General features: G+C 35.4%; 1 protein-coding gene across 1 annotated transcript in view; it reads left to right on the forward strand.

Annotated features, from left to right (window-relative positions):
- Positions 1 to 15,119, forward strand: part of HOOK1 (hook microtubule tethering protein 1) — a 67,635-nt gene that overhangs the window by 9,135 nt on the left and 43,381 nt on the right. The window contains exons 4-6 of the mRNA XM_042997389.1: positions 6,354 to 6,426; positions 10,122 to 10,172; positions 11,578 to 11,710. Of these exons, the coding sequence (XP_042853323.1) occupies positions 6,354 to 6,426; positions 10,122 to 10,172; positions 11,578 to 11,710 (257 nt within the window). The remainder of the gene's footprint in view (positions 1 to 6,353; positions 6,427 to 10,121; positions 10,173 to 11,577; positions 11,711 to 15,119) is intronic.

Raw genomic sequence — 15,119 nt, forward strand, 5'->3', positions numbered from 1 at the left:
AAAGTAGGAATTCTATGACTCTACCAATAATAAAATGAGGTATAAATGAATTTTGAAATCACAAATATTGGAGAATCTTAATAAAATGATTCTATTTGGACTAGGCCCATTAGATATAATTATATAGTATCAAAAGTTCCTAAGTCCATTATTTCATAATTTTTGCCAAACATTGTGCAATGATTACGGTTATAACATCTGCAATATGAGCTCTACCCTTAGTAGGAACAAACAGGGCTAATTTATTAATTGATAGCCCTACTGATTTTGTATTAGCTTACTTTTATGATAATGTGTCTTCCATGAGACCAGAATCCTATCTCTGCTATTTGTTTTATAGTCAGAGATGTTTTTTTCAGTGGTTGCCATCATTTTGTCAAGGTTTGTTGTGATTGACATTGAAAACCCTGTAGATGGGTTTGCAGAAATTCCTTATCACCCTCAGAAAAACAACTCAAAGTGTCAAAATTGTAGTGACTTGGAATTTTCAACATGATCTAATGTGAATAGACAGATTTTATGGTTAACTCAAGATTAATACATTAAGAGACAAACTTAACATGTTAACTTTTTTTTTTTTGGCAGTCATTCTAAAATATGCCTTTCTCCCTTCTTTTCTCAAACATGTTTCTTAAACATTTTATTTATGCCCTGATTAGTTTCAAAGTGATTTAATTGGTCAGAACCAAGCATTCTGGATATGACCCTTTATTGATGATGTGGGAAAGTCGTCATTATTTTTTATTGTTAGAATGTGCCCCTTGCCTTTTGTTATTGCAGTATGTTGTGGGTATTGGTGTAGATGGAGCTACATTGTGGTTGGTATGGATGTAAGACTGGTACGCATTCATTGACTTCAACAGTGCCATCCAAAGCTGTTATTTATATGTATTGTGGTAGCTCTGGTAGCTTTTATACTACAATACAATAGAAGAGACCTGTTTTTACTGTGATATGATGCAATGGCTCTTTGTCTCCCTGTACTCTACCACTGTACCTGATGTTTATTATTTTTTTTATTTAAAAAAAATTTTTTTAGTGTTTATTTATTTTGGGGAGACAGAGAGACAGAGTGGGGGAGGGGCAGAGAGAGAGGGAGACACAGAATCCAAAGGAGGCTCCAGGCTCTGAGCTGTCAGCACAGACCCCGACACGGGGCCCGAACCCACGAAGCATAGGATCATGACCTGGGCTGAAGTCGGATGCTCAACCAACTGAGTCACCAAGGAGCCCCTGTACCTGATGTTTAGAGTAGGGTCAGTTCAAATTTAGTTAAACTCTACCCTTTATCACTAACTCATTTTCCATAATCTGTTGGATTCTGCTGTTACTGCCAAACCTCTGGCTCTCTGATTTTCCTTTTTTTCTTTTCCTTCTCTCATTTGTCTCTTGTCTTCTAATGGCTTTTCTGCAAGAATAATAAAATAGCCAAACAATCAGAAAGCTCTCTTTCTCCATAAAACATATGACAGTGACCTAAAATTGGATTGAAACCTCTTTTTTTGCTTTGCCTGTTTTGGCATGTACTTAGCTGTCTTAGTCTCCTTATCATCCAAGAATTATTTAAACTTTATTTTTCTTTTGAATCCCCTTCTAGTTTTATAGCTTTCCAGAAGTCTGGATCTGGATAGTGAAACTTAGAAGCATACATTTTTCTCTAGTTGAATCAGTATATCATATTGCTGCTAAAAGGTCACATTTTACCATATTTCTTTGAACACTCAAAAGCACTTTGTATATGTTACATTCTGTTATGAATTGCATTGATTACTATTGTGACTCACATCAAATCACATCAAAGTTGTAACTGAAGATGAGAAGGGAAATTCTGCTTTCTAAGGAAGTAGCAAAATTTAATGAGTAATTATTATTTACCTGAAGCAAGTATGGTAAATAATAAATCTTAAAAATCAATGCCCAAACTATATGACTTAGACTTGGAGAGTCATGGAATTATTGCTAGGGTTTTACAAGTCCTTAATTGTTATCTTTGGCCTGAATACTTTTAAAAATATATGTAGATATTTAAAGAACACATGGGGAGAATCTATAATTACAGCTGCATTAGTTTCCCAGGTACCACAGAGTGGGTGGTTTAAATCAACAAAAATTTGTTTTCTCTTAATTCTGGAGGCTAGAAGTCCTACATCAAGGTATTGGCTGGGTCATGCTCTCTCTGTTGCCTGTAGGGGAGGATCATTCCTTCCAGCTTTCGTACCGCCATCCCCCCTCCACCCTCCCCACCCCCCCACCCCCCTATTCCCAAGTCTGTGGCAGCATGGCTCCATCTCTGTCTCTTCTTTGCTTGGTTGTCTTCCCTCCATGTCCGTGTCTTTGTGTCCTCTCCTCTTCCAGTCGTATTAGTAATTTAGTTTGATCTCATCTTAATTTGATTGCATCTGCAATGACCCTGTTTCCAAATAAGGTCACATTGACAGATATTGGGGGTTAGAATATGAACGTGTTATTTTGGAAGATACAGTTCAACCCACAACAACTATAAATACTATAGCATGTGACTTCCCCCAAAAGAAAGGCTTAATTTGGCCACTTTAAACAACAGATAACTTCTCTGCTTATTTCTTTTGCCTGTCTTGACTAGACATTTTTGCAAGAGGGAAAAGAGCGAGAACAAGAATGTAGAAAGCCAGAGACCTCAAGTACCATGCAGTTATCTCTTCATTCATTCAGTCAGATATTGGAGTATTTGAAATGATGAATCATGATAGCCAACATCTGAGTATTTACTAAGTTATAAGCCATTGTTATATACCCTACGCATATATTATTTCATTTAATTTTTACTGTTCTGTGAGGTAGATATTCCTCAGTCTATACATGAAACAGAGGTTTAGAGAGGTGAAACAACTTTGGTAAAATCAAATAACGAGTTAATAGCAAAGCCAGGATTGGCATAGCTTTGGCCTGACTCTAATACCTGTGCTCTCAGTCAGCTGTAATCCGTGAAATCTAGTATCTTGACCTTCTCCTGATAGATTTTTACTTTGGGGTCTTAATACATAAAAGGTCAGATGTGCATGCCCAAAGTACAGATCACAATTTCATGTGTTAACCACAGTAGGCCTTTTAATTGTCCAAGAAAAACTATGTCAGGGTGTCTCTTGGAGCAAAACAACTATGTTGTGTATAGTAACCGGCAGTTGTTAATTATTGCCTGTGTTTAGTTGGTAAAATTGTTGAAGACAAACACTATGAGTGCAGTTAAATAATTTTATACTCATTCCTACTTACTTTTGTTAGACAACAATTGGACCATATTTTGCTTCCTCAGTCTTATGTCCCCTCGAGTTTCACTGAAGTTCTGGGAAGGATGAGAAAAGGAGCTAATTGTTCAGGCCAGGAGTCTAGTTAAGACGTGTAGATGTGGCAGTGCAGAAGTGTAAGGAAGGATATGTCCAGAGTTACGAGGTTGGGTATCAAGGGGAAGGTTGGCTGCCGTTACAAATGTTTCAGAAGAATGACTTGTTTATGAGAAAAGGAAGAAGGCAGAAGTTACGAAGTATTTCTCAGAGTGTTATAGGCTGAATGCTGGCATCCATTCCAGATTTCTGTGTTGAAGCCCTGACCCCCAGTGTAGTAGCTGTATTGGAGATGAGGCCTCTGAGAAGCAATTAAGGTTAAATAAGGTCATAAGAGTGGGGCCCTGATCTGATAGGATTGGAATCTTTGTAAAAGAGACATCAGAGAGCTCACTCTCTGTGAGCACACCAAGAAGAGGTCATGTGAGCACACGGACAGATGGCAGCCACCTACAGGCCGAAAGAAGAGAGCTGAGAACGAAACCTACCTTGCTACACCATTTTGATCTTGGGTTTCCAGCTTCCAGAGCTGTGGGAAGTAAATTTCTGTTATGTAAGCCACCCAGTCTGTGATCTTTTGTTATAGAAGCTTGAGCAGACTAAGACGTAGGGCTGAAGTTGATTTGGAGTAGAAAGAAAGACAAGGAGGAACACAAGATAAAAGGAGGAAAGCTAGAAGAGGTTATGTCTAGATCCATTTTCTAGAAGTAATTAGAACATAATTCTAGAAGCATATATAATGATATCTTTTAGAAGACTTGTGTAGTAGGGTTCTCCAGAGAAATAGAATTAGTAAGACATGGATATATACAATAGGATGGACACACACACACATACACGCACATGCACACGGGACAGAGAAATTTGTTTTTAGGATTGGTTCACATGATTGTGGAGGCTGGCAAGTCCAGAATCCACAGGTCAGGCCTGCAGGCCAAAGATCCAGGAAAAAGTGGATGTTGCAGCCAGAGTCCACAGGCAATCTCTTGGCAGAATTTACTCTTTCTTGAGGGGGGTTAGTCTTTTTCTTAAAGGCTTCAATTGACTGGATGAGACCCACCCACATTATGGAGGGTAATGTGTTTTATTTAAAGTCTACTGATTTTTTTTTTATTAAAAAAATTTTCTTTAATGTTTATTTGAGAGAGAGAGAGAGAGAGAGAGAGAGAGAGTGTGGGCAGGGGAGGGGCAGAGAGAGAGGGAGACACAGAATCTGAAGCAGGCTCCAGGCTCTGAGCTGTCAGCACAGAGCCTGATACAGGGCTCAAACTCACGGGCTGTGAGATCATGACCTGAGCCGATGTCAGACACTCAGCCGACTGAGCCACCCAGGCGCCCCTAAAGTCTACTGATTTTAATGTTAATCTTATCTAAAAAAGTGCTTTCATAGCCACATCCAAGCATGTTTGAACAAAAACTGGGTATCCTGACCTAGCCAAGTTGATACATAAAATTAATCATCACAACTGGCTTACCTCTTTTACTTAATCTGATGTCGAAAGAAATGAATTTACTTTGATGACAGTTTTGACTTATTAGTAAATCAGAATTTTCAGGCAAGTGCTTGGTTAGAAATATACCATTCATATATTGAGGCAAGTCATTTTGGTAATTGTAGCCTTAGTATCTGGGAAAAGTTGAATATAATTAACATTAATTTGCTCAAAAGGAAATGGTTACATATTCCACATAGATGAATTAGAAATGAAGTCATTTTTGGTTACCCAGTCAAAGCAATATCTTCTGTATTAGAACGTCTGAGGCAGAATGATTTGTGGAAAGCTAAGCACTGTGTTCTAGTTTTAGCTTTTCATTTTTAAATTCAAGTTTGGAAGAGGATCCCTTTAATTTCTTCCCTCACTTTTGTTGGCTTATGTGTAAAGTGAAAATCTAGACAAGACCTTGAAAACCTCTTCTAGCACCATTCTGTGATTTTATAGTGTTTAACTCTTTACAAAAAAAATTTTTTAATGTTTATTTATTTTTGAGAGAGAGAAAGAGAGAGTGCAAGCAGGGGAGGAGCAGAGAGAGAGGGAGACACAGAATCCGAAGCAGGCTCCAGGCTCTGAGCTGTCAGCACAGAGCCAGATGCGGGGCTCGAACCCTTGAACCGTGAGATCATGACCTGAGCTGAAGTCAGACGCTTAACTGACTGAGCCACCCAGGCGCCCCTGTAGTGTTTAACTCTTAAAGAATGTCTCACATTCTCCTTTGAGTAGAGTTTTTGTGCTCTTTACTTTCCTGCTTTAATAGCTATTTCCCTGAGAGTCATGGTAGTAAATTATTCATCTTTATATTAATCTTGCTCAGTTCCTTACTCAGAGCAAGCATCCAAATTTTTGTTTAGAATATGTATGATCTATTAGTGTAGTTCACTATATAGTCAAATGTTATTCTTTAAAACCTTATTAAATACATAAAAAATCAATATAGCAATTCATTGTCCTGGCCTCTCATGTTAATATGACTTCATGAGTTTAGAACTAAACTGTCCTTGTAGACTTCTCATTACACTCATTCTCCTCAGTTACAGTCAAATATTTTGGCCTTTTCTATATACTAGTATGATTTGGGGCTAATTACATAGCTTCCCTCATCTTCATTTCTTTGAAGAGTAAGATTGAGGATAATCATAATCCTTTTCCAGTGACTACAATATTGAAAGTTGCAATATGGAAAAACATCAAGCCCAGTGCTTGATACAGAATAGACATATTAAAATGTTAGTTTTAATTTCTACCTCCCCCCCTTTAGGATTGGGTTTATACATCTTCCTGCTACCAGAGTGTCTTGTATGAGATATTCAGTAAATGTTTATTAAATTGAAGATGCTAATGAATTAAGTAATTTATTATGAGAAATTCCAAAAGAAATCCTTAAGAATCACTAAAAATTCGGGGGGTTCAGTTAAATAATGTTTGCTATTCGTATTAAGGACAGGCTTTTAGATATAAAATAACTTTATTGATTTAATTTAGTACTTTCCATGCAACAAAAACATTTAAATGTTTTGCATTTGTGTTTTCATTTCAGAGATGTAGCTTGGTTCGATGAATCTTGGTTAAGCCGAATTAAAGAAGATACGGGTGACAACTGGAGAATAAAGGTATACAGAATGAGCAGTAGAAGCACTTAACCCAAACAGTGATGTTAAAATTAGCACTAAGCTCAGCTAAATCTTTTTTTAAAAATTAACTTAAGGGTGCATTTTATTGTGTGCAGTTTGTTTTGACACATGCATGTTCTTAGGTAACTACCGTCGTAATTAGATGTGGAACATTTCCATTAACCCAGAACATGCACTTACGTCCTTTCCCACTTAATCCCCACTCCTCTCTTGGCCCCGTGGATCTGCTGTCACTGTAGATTTCTAGAATTCTGTATAAATGGTAACGGACATTATTTACTTTTTGTTACTCTTTGTGTCTAGCATCTTTCACTCAGTGTGATGCTTTTGAGACTTACCCATGCTACCTGTATTAGGAGTTATTTATTATTATTATTATTTTCCTGAGTAGTATTTCATTACATTGATAGTCTACAATTTGCTTACCCATTCACTTGTTAATGGATGTTGGAATTGTTTCAGTTTTTAGCTACTATGGATACAGTTACAATGAATATTTAGTATGAGTCCTTGCATAGACATGTATCTAATTTCTCTTAGATAAATTCCTCAGTGTGATTGTATCTGGTTATGTAAGTATATATTTGATCTTATAAGAAACTACCAAACTGATTTTGTTTCTTCATAAGTCAGTTTTGTTGTGTATTATAGGGCATTTGTGTGTTTCACTTAGGTTGTCCAATTTGTTGGCATACAGTTCTTAACTGTGTTATTTTGCTAATATAATATTTGCTAATATAATATGCTGGTAACTCTGTGATCTTTAGTGATATATCCTCTTTCTTTCCCGATGTTGGCATTTTATGTGTTTTGTCTTTTTCTTCTTGAGAAGTTTGGTTTGATGTTTTTCAAGCTGTTGTTTTTTTTTTTTTTTTTAAGAACTAGCTTTTGTTTTTTATATATTTCCTCTCTGTATTATTTCCTTTCCTTTACCTACACCTTCTCTTCTTTCTTTATGCCTTAAAGTAGAAAATTAAATCATAAGTTTTAGGCACCTTTTTTTCCCCTAATTTAAGCATTGCCTTACACATCTCACACATTTTGACATTCTATGTTAGTATTTTCATTCAGTTTAAAATACTCATTAATTCCCCATGTGATTTCTTTTGACCTACAGGTAGATTAGAAGTAGATATTTCAAATTATAAATATTTGAAGATTTTTTAGGCACCTTTTTTATATTTATTGATTTCTAATTTCCATTTTTGTTTGATAACATAACTCCGTATTGAGAAATTCTTTTACATTTATTGAGGCTTATTTTATGACCTAACATATGGTCTGTTTTGGTGAATGTTCCATGTGCCCTTGAACATGTATTCTGCAGGCAGATTATATCAAACTTCCTGATAGTTCTGTTGCATCTTTTATATCTTTATTGATTTTTCTGTGACCATCCTGTCAGTTATGGAAGAGGAGTCCTTAAATCTCTTAACAATGATTGTGGATTTGTCAATTTCTCCTTTTAGTTCTGTTAACTTTTATCATGTAATTTGAATCTCTTGTTAGGTTTCTATACATTATTTTTTAAATGTCTTCTTGGTGAATGAATCTACTTATCATTATGAAAGACCTTTTTTTTTTTTTTTTTTTTAATCCCTGGCAATATTCCTTGCTCTGAAGTCTAATTTGTCTGACATTAATGTAGCCACTCTAGTTTTATGATTATTTCTTGCTTTAGTGTATTTTTTTTTATTCTTTTAATCTGTATCTTTATGTTAGGTCTCTCATGTACACATCTAATAGTTGAGTCTTCCTTTTTTTATCCATAGAATATCTATTTTTTTAAGTTTGTATTAAAATTTATTTATTTATTTAAAAAAAAAAACTGAGTTGAATCCTCAGCAGCTTTTTTTTTTTTTTAAAGTTTATTTATTTTTGAGACAGAGAGAGACAGAGCATGAATGGGGGAGCGGCAGAGAGAGAGGGAGACACAGAATCGGAAGCAGGCTCCAGGCTCTGGGCCATCAGCCCAGAGCCCAACGTGGGGCTCGAATTCACAGACCACGAGATCGTGAACTGAGCCGAAGTCGGACACTTAACCGACTGAGCCACCCAGGCGCCCTTGTATTAAAATTTTTTTAGTGTTTATTTATTTTTGAGAGAGAGACAGACAGACAGAAAGACAGACAGACAGAGTGTGAGCAGGGGAGGGGAAGAGAGAGAGGGAGACAAAGAATCCAAAGCAGACTCCAGGCTCTAGCTGTCAGCATAGAGCCCCATGTGGGGCTCGAACCCACGAACTGCGAGATCATGACCTGAGCTGAAGTCAGATGCTTAACCAACTGAGCCACCCAGGCGCTCCTGGTTTTTGTTTTTGTTTTTGTTTTTGTTTTTGTTTTTGTTTTTAAAGAAAATCTTCCATTTTTTTTCTTATATTCCTATTTTCATTTAAATCCTTGAACATTATTTCTAAGCTAGCAGTTTTAACATTATTATCTTCTAATTCTTTCATCGCTCATTTCTGGGCTTGTTTCTATTGACTGAGATTTCTCCTCATGATCCATGTTTTTTTAATGATCCATATTTTCCTGCTTCTTCACATATATATGTAGTAGTTTTTTATTGGATGCTAAACAGTGTTTGGATGCTAGAATTTCATTGTTGAGTGCTGGATTTTTTGTTTTTCTTCGGAGAGAGTCGGACTTTGTTCTTGCAAGCAATTAAGATACTTATGAATCAATTTGATCCTCCTAAAGTTTTGGGTGGGAGGCAGATCTAGGGTTATCTTTGTTCTAGGGCTAGTTTAGACAAACTACTAAGGTATGACCTTTTCAAAGTCTTTAGTGAATGCTTGTCTATACAGCATTGTCTCTTCACTCTGGCTGGTGGGAATTTCAACCATTTCTGGCCTTGTGTAATCTTTGGAAATTGTTCAGCTTAAATTTCCCTGGCTTGTTTTTGCCTTGGGAGTTATTCTTGACTGGGGAAAAAATGGGGAAAAAAGTGAAATTTTTTTTGTTGAATCTCACTGAGTTTCTCTCGTGCACACGCGAATTAGTATTCAGCTGAAAGACACAAAACACTGTGTAGATTTCCGGAGCTCTTTTCCTCCATAGTGCTCACCTCTTCATTTGTCTGCCTACAAAGTCTAACTACCTTGACCTTCCTGAACTTCTGAAGTCTAACTCCTCAACTCAAGGAGAACCTCAGGCTTTGTTCAGGTTCTACCACTCCATTCCATGGAATGAAAATCCCCTCCAGAGAGAAATCTTGGACTAGAGTTGGACTCATCTTTTTGTTTTCCTTCTCTCAGAAATTAGAGTTCCATCCTGCCCAATGGCTAAAGCTTGGAAACAGTTGTTTCTTTGTATTTTGTCCTGTTTTCTGTTGTTTTTGGCAAGAGAATAAGTAGAAACCTTGGTACTCATTCATGACTGGAGGTGAACATAGTCAAAGCTGAATCTTTAAAGTTGTACTTTTCCTCATTGTGTCTCATTTTAAATAGAATCACCCTGGTTAACCTATGTAAGCATGAAGACATTTTTAATCAAACTCCGATTAAAGCTTTCATGTTTAAAAAATATCATATGCTTGTATCTATAAAACTCTAATATATGTTTTTGTTGTCATTTTTATGAGGCCAGAGTTCTTATGTCTTTCACATTGGCATAAATTTTCCTTCATTACTAATGTGAAATAATTCATTGAATTCTTATTTTTTTTTCCATTAGGCTAGTAATTTAAAGAAGGTACTTCAAGGAATTATGAGTTATTACAATGAGGTATGAAAAACATCTGATTTGTTTAAATACCAAATCATATATGATAATTAGTTGACACTAAAAAAAACTTGGATTTTAGTTTATAACATTTTACTGAAATGTAATTCATAATTAGAATATCTTGTTTTTTGCCATGTTCAGAACACTCAAATTTTGTGAACATGAATAGGCTTAAACTAATATATTGGTTTGTAAAATAATGTTCCTTCTATATTGATACTCCTGAAATTGTTTATTTTCTACAATTGAATTACTGTCATTTCTGTATGACTTGATTTTAAAAAATGCAAAGTCTGTACAAATAGATTTTATAATTAAGTTGAAGTATTTCCTATGTAAGTATTATTTTGACATTTCTTTTCAGTGCAAGCAGCAGCAAGGTATACTGTGAAATTATGCTTTTGTGCAAGTGAAATAGAAAATAAGCAAAATGGAAGTAGTATTAAAGTCACTTTAGATAGTACATTATTCAAGTAGGTTTTTTGTTTTTTTCTTATTCAATACTGTAACAAGTTTTCTAATAGGGTTATTTGATATAAGAAAGTTTATTGCTTATGTTTGCAATCTTTTGGTTTGGTTTTGCCATTAAAATATTTGGTTTCTATTTTTACTCTTCTAAATGTTTTAATTTTTTCTTTACTTTTGAGAAAGAGAGAGTGCGAGCAGGGGAGGGGCAAAGAGAGAGGAAGAATCTCAAGCCGGCTATGCACTGTCAGCTCAGAGACCAACGTAGGGCTTGAACTCACAAAACTGTGAGATCACTGCCTAAGCTGAAATTAAGAGTTAGGTGCTTAACTGACTGAGCCATCCAGGCTCCCTGGTTTCTGTTTTTTAAAGTTGTCACATATTTACACTTGTAATTTTTTCCAAATAATTTTAAAGACTGAAAAGTTTCAATTTATTAATGCCTAAAACTCATTTTGGAACTTTTTTTTTAATGTCAAGAAAATTTTTTAAAATGCTAAAAAAAGATAGGGAAAGATTAATCCATTGGATTTGTTAGATTTGCTGTTCTTTTGTAAGTGTGATGATTTATATTATGGTTTCTGTTATTCAATCATGCATCAAAATATTATGCATATCTTTTGGCTTACGTAAATCTATTTTTGGAAAGGTGTAACTTTTGTCATAATAGATCAGGCTAGGGGTTTCTTAATCCCTTTGACAGTAGGATCAAAGGATATTGATGTAAAACCATTTTAGTTGCTGTTGGTTGGTTACTCAGAATTTTGGGATGCTGCTTGAACTTTGTTTACTGGTTTTAGTAAATAATTATGGATATATCAATTTGTTGATTTATCTTATGATCCTATTTATAATTTATTTTCCTTGTGATAATTAAATGTAATAAATTCTTTGTAATCTACATAAATGAGTGATCTAATTTATTGTCTTACTACTGCAGTTTTTGGGGCAGCAGATTTCTGAAGAACTCATCCCTGATTTGAACCAAATAACTGAATGTTCAGATTCTGTGGAGCTAGGGAGGTTGCTCCAGCTTATTTTAGGTTGTGCCGTCAATTGTGAAAAGAAGCAAGGTAAGTGAATTTCAATCAATTAAAAGTCAATCTGGGAATATTTACTTTCTAGGAACAACCTACATTGTTATAGAAAGTAGCATAAAAATTCACTGTTGCATCTTGCACAAATCACCTGGAAATGTAGCCTAGGAGATCTTAATTCTATCCCTGTTCTGTCATTAATAAGTTACAAATCTTAGTTGTACCTGGATTCTGAGATTTATATTCAGTGGCTAAATTAAATGTATTTTAGTTTAATTAATTTAATTTATAATATTCAGTGCTAGGACTTAGTGGATATTTAGTAAAAATTGTACTTGTTCATCTGCTACATTTTCTGATAGAAGATAGAATCTTAGGCTGATTCAGATTTTTATAAATAAATATGCAGATACTAAGTTATAATCCAAGCTTCCTCAGATGATATTCTGCTCTTTTCAGAAGAATGCCTGTCCAGCGTATCCTCCACTTAATCTGATGACACAAACGTAATTGTTATATTGGTATATCCAAAAATAGTGACTCATCCTAGTGAATACAAAAAGATCATTTTTGGTTGCATGTAGTGAATGAAATAATGAATGGAACACACCAAAATTTACTTCCTTCAGAGTCTTGCATCATTCTGGGTGGTGAGATTTTTGTTGCTGATGTTTTTTGCAGGAGTCATCCAAACTTGGTCTCAGTGTATCACCTTTATGAGAGAATGTTGGGTGCTTAAGTTTGTAAAAAACTGTAAGCCAGGATTTTAGAAGACAAATTCAACATTATCTAGTGAAGTAATAATATGAGGCAGGTTAAATTCAATAAGAACAAACTCAGGAAGGAGAAAGATAAAATATATGAAATTAATTGCTTTGTTTTTTTAAGTTTATTTATTCTGAGAGGGCTGGAGAGAGCATGAGCGGGGAAGGGACAGAGAAAGAGGGGGAGAGAATCCCCAGTGGGCTCTGTACTGTCAGCACAGAGCCTGATATGGATCTCAAACTCATGAACCATGAGATCATGACCTGAACTGAAGTCGGATGCTCAACCGACTTAACCACCCAAGCGCCCCAGAAATTAATTGCTTCTCAATAAAAAAGGACAGCGACTGGGTATCAGAAAATCTTGGTATTAGTTCATCTCTATCATCAACTAGCTATTTTTTTCTAGGGCAAGTGAGTATTTCTCCGCAGGCTTTTATTTTTCAGAGATAGTGTCAAAGATCTATGTATTGGGGTTTTTCACACAAATAAGGAGAATTTGGTCATCAAAAGTTATTAACACTTTCATAAATTTTAATTACAAATTGACAAATAGCAAATTAATAGACAAATTAATTTATAAATCTAGCAATTTTCTGTTATTGTGATCCTTTTTATTTTTTATTTGATTAATGCTTTGTTTCTCTTTCAGCTACTGGTTATTTATAACATTTGTTTGCTTAATTTTAGCACATTTGTCAGTTTTTTTTATTGAAGTGTAATTGACATTCAATTTTATATTAGTTTCTGGTGTACAGCATATTGATTTGACACTTCTTTACATTACTCAGTGCTCACCATGATTAGTGTAGTCACCATCTGTCTCCAATGTTATTACGATGTTATTTACTATATTCCCTAGGCTGTACTTTCATTACTGTGACTAATTTATTTTATAACTTTAAGTTTGCACCTCTTAATTCCCTGTATCTGTTTCACCCATTCTCCCGCTCACCCCTTCTCTAACAACCATATAAGCGAAATCATATGGTATTTGTCTTTATCTGACTGACTCCTTTCACTTACCATCATACTTTTTAGGCCCATCCATTTGTTGAGAACGCCAGATCTCATTCTTTGGCTGTGGCTGAGTAATATTCTGTCCTGTGTATGTAGACTTCTTCTTTATTCATTCATCTATTGACAGATATTTGGGTTGCTTCCATATCTTGGCTATTGTAAATAATGCTGCAATCAACATAGGGGTGCATGTATCTTTTCAAATTAGTGTTTACATTTTCTTTGGTTAAATACCTTGTGTTGGAATTACTGGGTTGTATAGTAGTTCTGTTATCTGTGTTTTTGAGGAACCTCCATACTGTCTTCCACAGTAGTTGTACCATTATATATTCCTACCAACAGCACATGAGGGTTCCTTTTCCTCCACATCCTCGCCAACACTTGTTATTTCTTGTGTTTTTTATTATAGCCATTCTGACTGGTATGAGGTGATATCTTATTGTGGTTTTGATTTGCATTTCCCTGATTGTTAGTGATGTTGAGCATCTTTTCATGTACCTGTTGGTCGTTTGTATTTATTCCCTGGAAAAATGTTGGGGTCCTCTCATTCTTAAATCAGATTGTTTGTATTTTTGGTGTTGAGCTGTAGAAGTTCATCATGTATTTTGTATATTAACCCCTTATTAGATAGATAATTTACAGTTATCTTCTATTCAGTGGACTGTCTTGCCTCAGGAGACATACCCATAAATATGTTGCTAAGGCTGATGGTCAGGAGATTACTGCCTATGTTTTCTGTTAGGAGTTTTACGGCTTAGGTCTCACAGGTTTCCCAGCACCATTTATTGAAGAGACTGTCTTTTTTCTATTGTATATTCTTTTTTTTTCTTAATTTTTATTCATTTTTGAGAGCGAAAAAGAGAGAGGGAGAGAGAGAGAGAGAAAGGGAGGGAGAGAGAGCAGGAGGGGCAGAGAGGAAGACACAGGATCCAAAGCAGGCTTCTGGCTCTGAGCTGTCAGCACAGAGCCCGATGCGGGGCTCAAACCCACAAACCACAGGATCATGATCTGATCTGAAGTCAGATGCTTAACCAACTGAGCCTCCCAGGCACCCCTCCATTGTATATTCTTGACTTCTTTGTCATTGATTAATTGACCGGGTAGGTGTGGGTATATTTCTGGGCTCTGTATCCTATTGCATTAATCTATGTGTCTCTTGTGCCAGTACCAGACTATTCCAATTACCACAGCTTTGTAGTATATCTCGAAACCTGGGATTGTGATACCTCCAGCTTTGTTGTTCTTTCTCAAGATTGCTTTGGCTATTCAAGTTTTTTTGTGGTTCCATACAGGTTTTAAGATTATTTATTCTAGTTCTTTGAAAAGTGCTTTTGGCATTTCGATAGGGATTGCAATGAACCTGTAGATGTTTGGGTAGTATGGACATTGAACAATATTAATTCTTTCAGTCGATGAGCATGGTCCATCTTTCCATTTGTGTCATCTTCAATTTCTTTCAGATTTCAGAGTACTGGTCTTTCACTTTATTGGTTAAATTTATTCCTAGGTATTTTATTTTGGCATAGTTGTAAATGGGATTGTTTTCTTAGTATGTTTCTGCCACTTCATTGTTAGTATGTAGAAACACACCAGATTTCTTTATATTGATTTTGTATCCTCCATCTTCACCTCATTTATTAATTGTAGTAGATTTTTGGTGG

This window comes from Panthera tigris, chromosome C1 (assembly GCF_018350195.1).
Source record: "Panthera tigris isolate Pti1 chromosome C1, P.tigris_Pti1_mat1.1, whole genome shotgun sequence".
Taxonomy (NCBI): Eukaryota; Metazoa; Chordata; class Mammalia; order Carnivora; family Felidae; genus Panthera; species Panthera tigris.